This window comes from Phalacrocorax aristotelis, chromosome 4, assembly GCF_949628215.1.
Source record: "Phalacrocorax aristotelis chromosome 4, bGulAri2.1, whole genome shotgun sequence".
Classification (NCBI taxonomy): Eukaryota; Metazoa; Chordata; class Aves; order Suliformes; family Phalacrocoracidae; genus Phalacrocorax; species Phalacrocorax aristotelis.
In genome coordinates, this window is record NC_134279.1 from 15,344,268 (window position 1) to 15,358,329 (window position 14,062).

A 14,062-nucleotide genomic window follows, 5' to 3' on the forward strand; every position below is an offset into this window, starting at 1 on the left:
TTGTAGGATGCAATTCAGAAGAAATTAGCATTATGATGGATCTGTTTGAGACCACTGACATCAACAGCTCACCTCTCCTCTTTTATGGGGGACATGTCTGAGGGCGTAAAGTATAACACGTACATGTTGGATCACACATGCACTTGCAACTTAATAAGAATACAAGATGAACTGTGAATTTCTTACAGAGCATCCTATTTGCTTGTTGTGGAGGCAACAGGGTAGATATTGGTCGTAAAGCACAGGGATGAAAGATTGGAAAGAAGAAAACATGCTTTTTTTAGGATTTTCTACGTTGGCATGTTGGTGTTTGCACAGTTATTTGTTGTCTAGTTGGAAAGATTGTCCTCAACCTCAATGAAAATAACCATTAACAGTGACTGTAAAAAGAAAACCTAAAACAAAACCACAAAAAACCAACCAAACAAACCCAAAAAACCCCCCAACAAACCCCAAACCCAGATAAAAATGGAAATAGACTTCAGATATATTTGGGAAATGCACTGAAATGCTAATTGGCTCTTTTCCTGTAGAGTACACGCAAGGCCATTGAGAGAACATGTTGTCCAGAGTTTATAGCATAAGGATTTTTTTGGGGAAGCATTCATGCAAAGCCGATCAGCATTCTGCCACAAAGTGTAAAATTGTGACCCCCACACCTGTTGGCATGGACTGTTGAGCCAGAATCCCCAGGTGAGATGGTGGTCACCTCTATTTCCTTCTTTTTGGAGTCTTCTGTGTGGTCATGCAGGAGGACTGAAAATTAAACTTAATGCAAAGACATCTGGTATCAGTACAGCACTGATAATGAGATTTATCTCCTTTGGAAAGGGGATTCAGGTGGCCAAGTTGGTGAAAAGAGGTAAGCCAGCTTGCCTTTGGCAGCTATATCCTCCTGGTTAGTTTTGCGTCAGATGCTTGCTCCGTTTTGCACAGAGGGAACCCACTTAACTGAGCAATTTCACTAAATTTTGGAGGAAAGGTTTTGTGAGTTAATTGGTGTTTGGTGCCAGTTGGTGAAAACTAGACAGAGGTGGTTAGGTCAGTCCCTTGTAAGTTGGCCTTCTGTGAATTATATTTGATTGTTTTAAGGTGGTTTACTCTTGGCTGTAGAAAGAACAAATAAGCAATAGGCCTCAGTCAGCCAGAAAAAATGCTGTCAAAATTACTTTTTCCCTGAGACTTTTGAAGTCCCAGAGAAAGGATCTTTTTTCAAAAGGAATTAGTGCAAAGAATATGCTTTTGTACATGCACTCCAGGTTGATATATATACACTGCTGTGTGATGTTACAGAATGTGAAGGGGGTGACAAGTCAAGCTTATGGGAGAAACTATCAACGAAGCATATAGTGCAGCACCGTGATTCTGTTCAGCCAGGTTCAGAACAGGAGATTTTCATTTATGTCTTCTGCAACAGAGAAGAAGAAAATGTTATTAACGTTTGATGCCAAAGAGACATCACTATCAAAGAAAGTGATACACTAAAGTTCAGAGAGCTCATGTAGGGGAATGCTATCCCTAGCGAAAACCAAGTATGGTTCCTGCTATCATATTCAGGAGCCATTCATTTAGACCCTTCTTGATAGGTGCTTTCTTGTTTCTGGTGTTAGGTCCTCTTGATCTGTTTGTGAGCCAAGAATCCCCTCCACCCCTCTCTTCACAAATGACTGACCCTAAACCCCTTTTTGGAGGAACAGTCATTGGCAGTAGTACGTGTGTGTTATGATAACTCCTCGTAGCTTACTTCTACACACTATTTGTGACTGGTAAATTGTCATCAGAAGAGCTGGAAAAATTCTGGAGTGAAGGCTCTGGATGTCTGAGCTCTGACCAGAATCAGCCTCCACTTAAAATTAGGGAGTTGCTAGTAGGATTTTGAACACATTTCTTCAGTCTGCATGTTTAGCCAAATGCCTTCTGTTCTAGGATTAACCTGTGCTGCTGCTATCCTTCTTTAGTGATTGGCAGTATTGTTCAGCTGTCACTCAGGGATAGATCACAAGAAGGTAGATTGTGAAAGAATGCCTTAGATTGAATGTAGTCATGTAAATCTCCAAATTGCTATCATGACAGCTTCTGCTCAGCTGTTGCCTAATTCTAGAGGCATGACCAGCACAATAGTACCTAGCTTTTCACTTTCCTAGAGAAGTCGCTATGTGGATTGACCTGAATCAGACATATGGCTAGCCCATTTTGGATTCAGAAACTGTCCCTGTCTCTGCCTGAGCCTCCTGATGCATGCAGTCTGGTGGGCACCATCTGAGCATGTGTTGCATCTGATGCATTAGGTAAAATAGACTGTTTGGCCTGCAACTACAGCTTGATGACAGCATTTGTGTTGTATGTAGTAATCTAGAGGTGAGCTTAGTTACTTGATCAGTGAGAGAATTTGGTTGTTTTCCCTACTTGGCTTGAGATCTTCAAGTGCATTTTCAATCAATATGCTTTGGCCACTGATTTAAAAGTACAAGCTCACTTTACCTTTCCTTTGGCACTGAAGGATAGGATAGTGTTTCTTGAGAGACAGACATGGAGAATGTATACATTCAGACACCACACAGGAATGATTTGATGTTTGGTACAAACTACCTCCCAAATTTTTCCTCATGGAAAAGATAACTTTTTCCTGTCTTTATAAAACAATTCAGAACCTTGCATCTTTTGCAGTCTTTTTACTGTTCCATTTGCCTCTGTGCACAGTAGCCATGAGCTTCTGGCTATAATTTCTTTCCTGTATGTTGTGGTCTGAGAAGGTGCCTAGTCTTGATAGCAACATTTTTGTCCTGTACATCTGCCTGTTCTTTCAGGCTTACCTTCCTTAATCCCAAAGCAGTGGCACCATTCCTTCAAAGCAATGAGTTTGTCTTGGTCTCCATCACATTCTTGGAAAAAACGGGTTATGCAGTGTTCCATGGGAACAAGCGAGGCTCTCAAAGGCACAAGCTCAGAGTGTGTTAATAATCTGAAAGGAAGAGCAATTACGTAGAGCTGTATTCCATTAATAAATCGTCGGGATCATCAAAGATGATCTATGCTGCTAGAAGATTACAATGGTGGCTTTGACAGGTGCCCGAGTGGGTTCTGTTGTGGTGCTTCTGTAGTGAATCTGTCCCAGGTCATTACAATGATGCATAATACCTGTTAAACTAAAACGTTTTAACAGCTATTTGTTCGCTAACGTTTTTTTCTAGAACAAGTATTACTGTGACTTGTTCACAACTCATCAGTTGTGGAGTTTTGCCATTAATCTTCAGGACATCCAGCCTGCAAAAGTACTTAGCTATATTCTAGGACAGTAGGTGTGATGTCAGCATGAGGTATTGAGGTCCTGAATCCTTGAAATATGGATCCCACCACCAAGTGTTATGGCTAAAAGCCTGAAATGTGGGTCATGTTCTCAGAAGCTGGGGGCTTCCTCTGAACTGTGACACTGGTGCTGTCTACTGTATCTGCTCCTTAAACTGAGAGACTTCTGTAGTATTATTTGAAAACTATGGGTACCTCACTAGTGAATTATTGCTGAGAAGCCTCTACCTTTTTTGCTTAGTCTGTTGATCTTAGCTTCAGTAATAACAGGATCTCATGAGCCTTGTTGTCTTCCAGGATCAGGGCATCAGTAGCTATGAAGACGCTGTAGAGCTTAAGGTGTGATACATGATGATTATGAAAGGCAAAAGAATAGCAGGTTCTGACCCATGACATCACTCCAGCAAAACAATGAGAGAAGTTCTGTGTTAGAGATGAATGCCTCTTTAGAAAAGCGGGGATACTGGCTTTTAACAGTTCAGGGACTGGTTCTGTATGTAGAGAATCCTTCAAGTGGTTTAGAAAAGTAAAACAGCCTAAGCTTAAACAGAAAATTGGAACCGAACCTGCAAAGAATTTTTTTTTTTACCTGTCAACAGAGTGCTGATCAAGCTGGTGAAACTGCCAGTGCACAGGATACACATACATGTGATAATTTTTCTCAAAGTCATGCAGGAGCAGCTCAAATGTGTGGTCACCAGACATGAGACGCTTGTCATTCTGGTAGATTTTTTTGACCTGAACACAGAGAAATTGACATTTTTTATTTAGGGGTGAAGATCCATCCAGAAGAAAACCATCCAGCAGGAGGTGGTTTGGAGAAATGAAACTTGATAAAAAACCACTAGGAAAATGAGTCTTAGTGTTTGTGTCCACACACAGCATGAAAAGCTTGCCTTAGGTAGTCTAGATGATTTTCGTTGCTGTCCAGGTCAGCTTTGGTAGTAACTATAAAGGAAGTGAAATTCCTGTGGCCTAATAGTCAGACTCAGCTAGGTAGGGCAATAGCCTCAGGTTGGTAGCAGATGAAACCAATTTTACTACATTTGTTGATCTTCTGTCCTGAGGCAAGCAACTCAGCTTTTGGTGTGAAATAAGCTATCTCAGAAATCGTCTAATTTGTACCATTTCGTATGAGACGTCTCAGGTAGGTTGATATACCTCATAGTTACTGTAAGTAGTCTTTAGTGTTGCTCAATCATATTTTGTATAAACCTGTTGTGACCTACTGCATGCACCTCCTACTCCAGAATTAAAGCAGCCCAGGTCTTAGTTTAACTTAAACTATTTTCTAACAGTTATGGCTTTTTAGGCAGGTATGGCATTTATATCTTCAAAAACAAGCTACTGTCACTAATTCGCTTGACATTAATCCTCTAAAAAAAAAAAGGCCCAATGGTAATAGATGCTTACTCCATTTTAAGCTCATGTAGCGTGATGCTGCAGGTCTGCTGGATGGTAGAATAAAACTGAGCATTAGGCTTGTGTTATGTTATAGCCCTTGAATATCATGTAGATGGACAGCGTATGTGGCTGGATTAAAAAGTGCGAATGATACTCCTAACTGTTGAGTCCATTTTCAGGTACTTCTGTATTGATGGCCAAGTACAAGGTGTGACTCAGAAAAGGAGCTACTTTTGGTCAGTCCAAGGGAGGGATCCCCTGCCCCCATGAGGGTCCCTAAACTCTCTATTGTAATTCTGTCTCAAATCCTGCTGTGTGGCTGCCCAGTCGCTCAGTCTCATGAGATCCTGGAGCAGTTTTCTTCATGGTGAATCCAAGTCCGTCCTTCCTTCCTTTGAAGTTGTCAGCAGACTTTGTCACCTACCTTCCTCTTCCGGGTCACTTAATAGTAGCTGAATGGCACAAGTCCTTTCAACTTGTGGGACTCTACAGGTGAGCTCTTGGCTGGCTGTTCCCTATAATTCTGGCTTTTAGTTAGTTAGCCATACCCAGACCTTCCATCTTACGGCTGCTTAGTTTCCTCAAGTCCTTTGGAAAATGGCATTGACTTCATGAATTGGGTCATCCTTACCTACGTATCAGTTGATCTTTCCAAGAGGTTTGTCACAAAGCACTTCCCTGAACAGAAGCTCTTTTTTGTCTTCTCAAGCAAAGGATGTTTATCTAGGTGTGCACTAATTCTGACTTTTCTGCCTCTTGTCTGTAGAAACTGATTTCAGAGTAATACACTTGGCTTGCATTTGCTTGGACAAAAGGAACATTCATAGCAGAAATGTGTCTCAAGCTTAAATGAGTGCAAGGGGACATGTAAGTGTATTTTGTAACTTACGAATCTATTGAGTCTAAATTGCCTTGACCAGAAAGGGAATGTTCATAGGAAATGGGAGAACTCAGAGGATGTGAATCACTGTTTTTCACATGGTTAGCCTGACTCTAACAATGTAACTGCATTGTCTTTTTTGAAAAGGATTGCTGACCTTACTCCATTCCTTTTCAGTTAGAAATCCAAATGTATCCAGATCACGTTCTAATATTGCATAGGGATGTTTTTGAGCCAGTCTCGCATCCGGAGGGGGAACTGATCCACTTCATGATCAGTACAGTAGGGGATGTCTGTGCCAAACAGGAAAGCTTTTGTTAACAAGTGATCTGTTAAGTCCCCATTCGAGCATTTCTGAGCCAAGTTAATTTGATTCTCACTAGCAAACTTACTTCCAGTTAAGCTTAAAATTGATGGAGCTGTTAATACATAAAATGGGGAATGCAACTAATGGGCTCAGTTATAAATCTATGATTCTTTGGTGCACATGCTTAACCAGTTGTGCACACCACAACCTTTATATATCTGTGCAGTTTCTGAGCAGAGTTGTGCAGTGAAACTGTTATCAGCCAGTTGCATGAAAGGAGATTTCTTGACAGGAAAGAAATACTCTGGCTGAGAGTGAACTTTCCTCCCAGGGGATGCAGCAATTGAAGAGGTCGGAATTGAGTTCTGGCTTTTAGATCCTGACTTCTGCATTTGGCATCTAAGTAGCTTTTCTGTTGTTTGGGTTTTTTTAAATTACTTCCCATTTAATTTATTAACTGGCTGTAAATACAGGTTTCTTGGTCAAGGTATTAAATATCTTCAGATGCTATATCTACAAGACAGTGCAGGGGAAAGGCAGGGTTGACAACAAACTGATATAAGCACAGGAGGGATTCTTTCGGATTCAGATGCTTAATACCCTTAATTATAGGAAAAAGTTACTTTTTAGACATCTTTAGTTTTTGATGGTCTTTATTAGCAGATAATTGATACAGAAGAGGGACAGCACAAGAAGAAAGCAGATAACTTAGGGCTAGCTGGTGGGTAAGGCTACTGGCTCTTTATACCTAGATGAATTCTAAGTAGAAAAACAAGCCTTACATTTGCAGGAGCCCATATAGTCTAGGTGCAGCTGGCGTCCTTTTTTTGTCCCTTCAAGTTGACATTTGGTGCCAAAGAGTTGACATGTTCCATCATAAGTCTTATTATCCGTACCACAAACCTAGAGGAGGAGTAAAAAACAAAACCACCCCCACCACTTTGTTGAGAAAAGATCTGGTTACTCGTATAGGCATTACAATAAAAAAAACCAAACCATATGGTATCGCAGTTAGGAATACACCCAGGGAATACATGTGATCAGAAGTACTGAAAATTGTAGTTGTTATATGCCTACATAAGGATTAGTTGTCTGACTTAAACACACAGTTTCAAGACACTTGAATTTATTTTTGTGTGCTAGTATTATAGTTTCTGAGATGGTACAGGACTATTATACTAGATACGTACTAGTATGCAATATATGCTCTAAAACATCAAATGGATAAAGAGAACCTTTAGTGACAGGTATGATCCCTGAGAGACTAAGTGAAGCAAATCACTTTATGTATTATGTAGCCACATGTGTTCATACTATTCTCAAGCTATAGTCAGTGGGTTTGGGTACTTTATACTTTACAATTACTGGACTCACCCAAACCCACTTGCATGTTCTTTAGGATAGAATTATTCTAAATAATGGCAGGGGAATATGTTATCTTGTAAACATTTTGTTAGCTTTTCCCCATACTATACACTGAGTGAAATACTTACGTGCTCATAGTCTTTGGTGGAAGGGCAAGTAGCAGGATCTTGGCAAATACAGGTGGGTTTCCCTTGTTTGTCCACATGGCAGACTTTACCTCTTTTGCAGTGGAAGTTCCTACATGGTTCTAGCAATCACAGCAAGAAGGAGGGATGTTAGAGGGGATGGGATAAAGCCAAGTGTTTCTGTCAGATACTACTGACAGTCAAAGTACAGCCTGATACTCACCAAGATGTCAAATGCTTTTTGTAAGTTTATTAAAATGTAGCTGGATCTTGTATTGAATAAAGCAAGCTGAACTTTAAACGAGGATTTTTGTGAGACTTCTAGCAGTCCCAGGTTTAAATTGGATGGGGAAATAAATTTCTCAGAAAAAGCTATTTCTTCTATGGGGACTGACATTCACTTCCAGCTTCCTTTGGTGAAACATATCCCATCTGTCCTTGCTGAATCCAGCATTGGCATTTGTCCCACTCCTAATGGAATTCAATCTGCTGTTCTGAAACTGAACAGTTTCAATGCAAGGATATTCCCATTCCTGTAAAACTGACAAAAAATTTGTGCACTGTCTACAAAAGTTTTTCACAAATTAGTAAATCCGGGGGTGTATGGAAGGGATTCTCTGGGAACATAACTGCAATGCAGGATTATGCACAAGCACAGTTCAGTTGTGCTTGCTGCATTTGCTGCCAAAGGCAGAAAAGAAATGCAGACCAGCAGATTCCCCAGCCACAGAGAGTTAGCAGTTACATGATGGCATTGCTTGTGGCTTACCCAGGAGACCCTTCTCACTCCTGTTGTTTGCACTTTCCATCTCACCATAGGAACTGCCTGTAGTCTTAACCTGTATGGTCACAGAGACATAAGCAGAAGTTGTGGTAAAACTCGGTAGGAAAAAAATACTTGGGCAAATTTTTTTCAGATACAAATATAGAGCTGACTGAGGCACAGTTTGCTCTGCTTGCAGCAGAAAGAGGTTGCTATGCAAAATGCATGAGAAGGGCATAAAGCCTCTGGTAGTGTTAAGGTGCTCTGTTATTTGGAAAGAAAGTAGGAGGTGGAGAGAGAGAAACAAGCTCAGTAAGGCTTGAGGACCTGGATGTTCTGCAGTACTTTGACATACAGCAACAGAGTGCCTGGAGGTTGGCAGAATTGGTGCTTCAAGTCTTAGTTTGCACTGGGGCCCTCCAGGTCAGCGAGTATGAACTGCCTCTCAATAGTGCCTGGGAGCAGTAGCAGTGTGAGCTGCCAGGCCAGACACATGAGGCAGGAGGAGAAGGGAAGGATGTGTCATCAGTTCTGACCTTTGCTGTGGGGAGGTGCCTACCATCTTTCAAATTGATGCCTGCTATCTTTTTTTTTAATATTACAGATCCTTATTTAACAGCCACAGGAAAACTCCTTTCATTAGAAGAACACCCCTGATAGTCCACTGGTTATCAAATGGCTGACCAGGGTACAGTACATCTAGGTGCAACATCCTCCTTTATCTGAAGGGACAAAGCCCCATCCTTCATCTGTGTGAAAGTGCCATAGCTTCTAGGGTGGTAATTGTTATGGGGCCTCTAACCCTGCCTTTCTAAACTTTGATATGGTAGTGTTTAAAATCCTTGGGTGAGAGGAATGAACAGGCTTTCCTAGCTGGCCTGAGATTGGGTTCTAGGTTTTGTGGCTGTGTATCCGTATTCATTTGTACATTTCATTACACAGCCCATTGGGCCTGGAGCTCTTACATGAGCTGTGCTCGCTTGCTTTCTGGTACAATTCATCTAAAGGTTATATGTGAAATGACACAGCATGAACCAGATGAATAGTGAATAAAAGGGGAGATGAGACTTCTGCATACTGATGAATTATTGCACCTGTTTTCCCACAAAATATCCTTTCAGTCATCAGGAATTTAAATTTGGGACTGGTTCCCCCCACTCCTTTTTCTAGTATTCCGACTTTATTTTAAAGAGAATTTACCTCATCTTCACTTTCCATTGAATTCATGCTCTGAACAGAACTGCTCATTTCCAGTTGTTGCTCACTGTCAGAGTTAGGTGGCTCATGATCATAATCATCTTGTTCAGAGTGAATAAGGGCTTTAATCTTGACATCTTGGTAATCCTCAGTCTCTCTGTGAACTGCAGTGTCACCTTTGGTGGTTCCTCCCCCTTTGTGCACAGTACTGGTGCTCTCGTGGTCATTACTCTGGATTCTCTCCTCTTCCTCATAGGCTGCTTCTTTCCAGGTATTGCTGAGAGCTTCCTCGCCATCAACATCACCACTGTCACGACCAACATCATCAGCAGCATTACTGTCCTCTATATCTTGTCTCTTCACCACTGTGTTGTGATCACTCTGATAGTTAACTTGAATATTGTCTTTTGTCTCTTGGCTTTGCTGTTTGTCATCCTGATCTTTGTTATGGGTTTTTTGAGAGAGAGGGATTTCTTCTTTATAGGACTGCTTCTGGCTGTTCTTCCTTTCTTCTTTCTCTAGTTCAAATTTCTCACCATGTCTCTTGGTTATCCAGATTGGTTGGCTGGAATCTCTCAGGATTTCATCAGATTGCATACTATTTTCATTTTGCTGTCTTTTGTATTGGATACCTTGATTTGTCTGGTGATCTCTGTAATCAGTTACTACACTCCATTCTTCATCCTCTTTTTCCACACCTTCTTCATCACTTTCACTGTTTTTTTTCGGATAGGCCGATTGTATTTTTATTATATTTCAACGTGTTATGCTCACGATCAAGGCTGAGAGCATCCACTGGATTTTCTGCATTGACCAGAACATGTTGATTGGCCGTATTGCTGTGTTTCTCATGCCTGCTGAACTGGTAATGCTCAGAGCTGGACTGTTCTCTGCTGCTGCTTCCAGAGTCACTGTCGTCATTATCAGAAGCCAAACCTGATTTATTGTGCAGCACAAGGAAATTGATGCTTTTTAGGCTATTTTTTACTTGATGCTCACTACCAGTTCTTCCTTGTTTTCTAGTGGTCTGGGGTTCATCCCTGTGCTCAGTCTTTGGTACTGATACCTCTGATTTTACATTTTTGTGACTGGGCAGCAAATCACCCATATCTACATACCCTGCATTCTCTTCCTTTGGGGCTTCAGGTTTAATATCTTCAGTCTTAAAAAAAAAAAAAAGACAAAAAAGAAAACCCAAGTAGATTAATAAATCTTAAAATTTATTAGAAGTCAATGCAATGTTATTTTTGCCTTGTATTTCAAAGCATGACACTGTGATTTCTTTGCAAATGCTCCTCTTGAGCTAGCCCAGAGCATGAAATTCACAACTGATGTCATTTCCGTTTCTCAGCAAATTTGTTTATTTGACCCTTCTTTTGTTGTTGGAGTTCCTGAAGAAGTCTTTGCAACTCTGTTTAAGGTCTCATGGGAGACAGATGTATATGGGTGTCTTGTGAAATCTCAAAATGCTTAATTAGTAATTTAGTGTCATAACTTCAGGCACTTGTAGGCTGCAGTAATTATCACTTACCTCAGAGAAGGGGGATGTGATACTCATCTTCCTACACAGATAAATGGGAGGCCTGGGAAAAGAGGGCCAGTGGGAGAGAGAGCACCTTTCACAAGGTGTTGTGAGGAGTGTACTGGATCTTAACTGTTTAATAATCAATGTAGTCATCTACTTTGAGTCTGATACATCATTGCTTCCTAGCTGAATTCATCAGGAACTATTGTATTTGGTGGCAACTACTGTATCATAAGCTCACTAGCAGGAGTTGTAGGTGTTTGAGTGGCTTTCTTTTTTTTGCATGCTGTCAAGCCAATAGCAAAACTAGTAACTTCAGTGGAAAAGGTACAAATGCTTGAGGAGAAACCAAATACTAAAATGACTGTTAGCTCTTGCTGCAGCAATTGCCTTTCAGCTGCTGGCAGCTGCTGGGTGAGTACAGGCACTTCCAATAGCAGCAACATCTGATGTATTTCTGAACAACACCTTCAGTGTTCAGTGTTGCATATTGCTTACTACAATATAGCACCTGATGCTGATTTTCCTTAAAGCTTTTGGGGGGATTTATTTATGAAGATGAGACCGTCTCAGTGGCCAACTTGCTGGAATAGCATTTCCTTTAGTGTGGGCAGAGTCATGACTGCTTGGAAACACACACTCCACTAATATTTATACAAACATTAAAAAGTGGTAGGATTAGAAATATTAATTTGGCTCTTGGCAGATCAGCTATATTCTATTTCCTAATGTCAAGGTGGTATCTGAATGTTTTACAAGTTTTGTCTTCTGCTTAGTGTACTTGCTGATGCAGGAAAAGTACTAGGCAATATTAATGTCATTTCCAACTCTGACTTTTTCAGGGAAAGACTGTATGTTTGCTCAAATCTAACAAATTCAGTGAAGAGCTTTTCCAGACTAAATGCACATTTCTTGAAGTTATCTATGTGTTACCAAGCATCTCAAGCTGACGTTAAAGCATTTGAAGATTAAGTTTCAAAAACAGGGTGTTTTCATTTGTGTTTTTGGGCACTGCAGGGCACAACTTATTATATGTCTTTAAGCTTAAGTAAAAAGTAGTCTCTGTGAAAGGCTTCCAGTTCTATACAGTTAGAAGGTAAAAGACAAAACAGACATTAAGATTGTCTATTATGGGTGTGTGTATTTGAAGCAGCATGAAAAATGTGGCTCATGTCTTGACAGGAATCCTCATTATGTGCCACGGTCTTTCTGGATGTGGCTTTCAGCTGCTGCTTTTTGTTATACCTTTGTCCCCAGGATAAAATAAACTTTCAGAACTCAATTGCTTGTGGCGATACTTGGGTCTGTTAATATGATGGCAAATTTCAGTCAATGTAGCTGTAATTAGCTACTGTTAGGGGACAACTGGCCTTCGATAGATGTTGCATATTCACTTGGAACTGATGATTCATCGGGTATTGCAATGTTTTGTTTTGATGCAAGTGTATGAGTTCTGTATGAGTTGTTTCTGGGAGACAGCTGTAGGCTGCAAACTAGTGTTTATGCCATAATTTGTTCTGCTGGATACTTCAGTAAGAAAAGTTGATTTTTTGGCTGTCATAATGCAGAGCACCATCCAGATTGACATTAAATGCATCTGAAAGCTGTACAGAGTGGGATGTAATTAATAATTAAGAAAAAATGTTAGCACAAGAGTTAGGATTTCGCATTTCTTACTACAGGGCGACACGTTCTGAATTTAGTTGTTCCAAAATATTCCTTGGCTTGGAGCCAAGGTCCATTGTGTCTGAACCACTAATGCTCACCAGAATGGTGCAATAAAAAGGAGTTTTAATTTGGGTCAACCATGAATGCAAAATTTTGAGCTCTGTTGTTAGCATGGATTTATGGCATAGGGCTGCTGAACTTATCTGTCTGTGCCATCAAGGCTGTCTCTCTGACTTGTCAGCCATGGTGTACTTTTCCAAGATGAGCTGTATCTAATGCTCTCTATTGTGAATAATGAAACATATGGTGGCTAAAATTCTTACATGTTTGAGACTGCATAAGATCATTTGGTGTGATAAATTGAGGATTCCGTCCTCCTCGTTTACTGGAGCAGTGATAACCACAAGTTTGACTGTCAGTGGAGCTTGTTGTTTGTACAAATATGAGTGTAATGGTTACAAGTGGGGATTCATTTAAGGTAATTTTTTTTCAAATAAGTGAAACTTAGAAGTGAAGATTTTGTCCTGTTCTGTTTCTAGCTAGGTAATATGTGAGTCATGAGATGGTTAGTACTAATTCTTGGGATGAGGGAGCTTACATTTTTTTAACCTAAATCAATTTGCCAACTGCTACATATGTGCTAATGTGCTTTTTTTATTTGAGATGAATAATATAGATTGCCTCTTAATGTTTAAAGAGCAAGAAGAGTATCTTTCCTGGTACTGGTACATGGACAGAGTTTTCTGTCCATGGGTTCCCAGTTTGTAGCTTAAGGGATGGGTCTAGAATAGAAAATATATATTAAATATCTGCATGTAAGTAAAAATATTGTATAGGCCAATGGGATAACAGAGAGTATTCACAGAATGGGAAATTAAGTGCCTAGTAATAACAGTATGATGAGGACTTACTGGAATAGCAAAAGCTGATCCTACAAGACAAATGAAGAGGGCTACAGCCTTCATGCTTTTCAGGTCACGTAGAAGACAAAAGTTAGTGGTACAGTGATAGGGTTTAGAGGTTTCCTTTCTGTAAGCAACATGAAAAGAAAGTTAGGATTTGGGAATAATGGTCTAAAAATGACTGATGGAAGCAATATAGTGGCTGCTTAGTCTGAAGACCCACAAAATTTCTATGCAGTGTCCAGTTGTACATAAACTCAGGTGTTAGACCAGCTTATCTAGAGGACGCTTTGATCTTGGTTCTTTTACAGGACTTAAGCTGTATGCTGTGTTCACAAACTCCAGTGGTGTTACTAAAAGGCAGAGTTGTGACTGTTCAGCCCTGTAAATCTTTATCTACTCCTCTGAGATACTACTTTTTGAAAAATGTCCCTTTTTGTTTAGTTCTGAGACAATGGCTGATTGTGGCATCTCTAACGGCCAAGGTTTCTCCTGACTGCTCTTCTTTGTGGCTGTAGTAAGAAGAATTAAGTGTTGAAGTGCTGTCCAGGCTGCTTGAGGGACAGGTTTAAATCCTGCTTTGGAAGCAGCAAACCCAACTATTCTGCACAGTGGTGCGT

General features: G+C 40.4%; 1 protein-coding gene across 1 annotated transcript; it reads right to left on the minus strand.

Moving 5' to 3' along the window:
- Nucleotides 1-786: 786 nt before the first annotated feature.
- On the minus strand, nt 787-13,505 carry SPARCL1 (SPARC like 1). Its single transcript, XM_075090376.1, is given in 11 exon segments — nt 787-1,408; nt 2,814-2,962; nt 3,896-4,044; nt 5,748-5,800; nt 5,803-5,883; nt 6,680-6,800; nt 7,391-7,509; nt 8,157-8,226; nt 9,351-10,070; nt 10,072-10,509; nt 13,452-13,505. Coding segments are annotated over 11 exon segments (1,983 nt in total). The 3' UTR covers nt 787-1,379.
- Nucleotides 13,506-14,062: the final 557 nt, after the last annotated feature.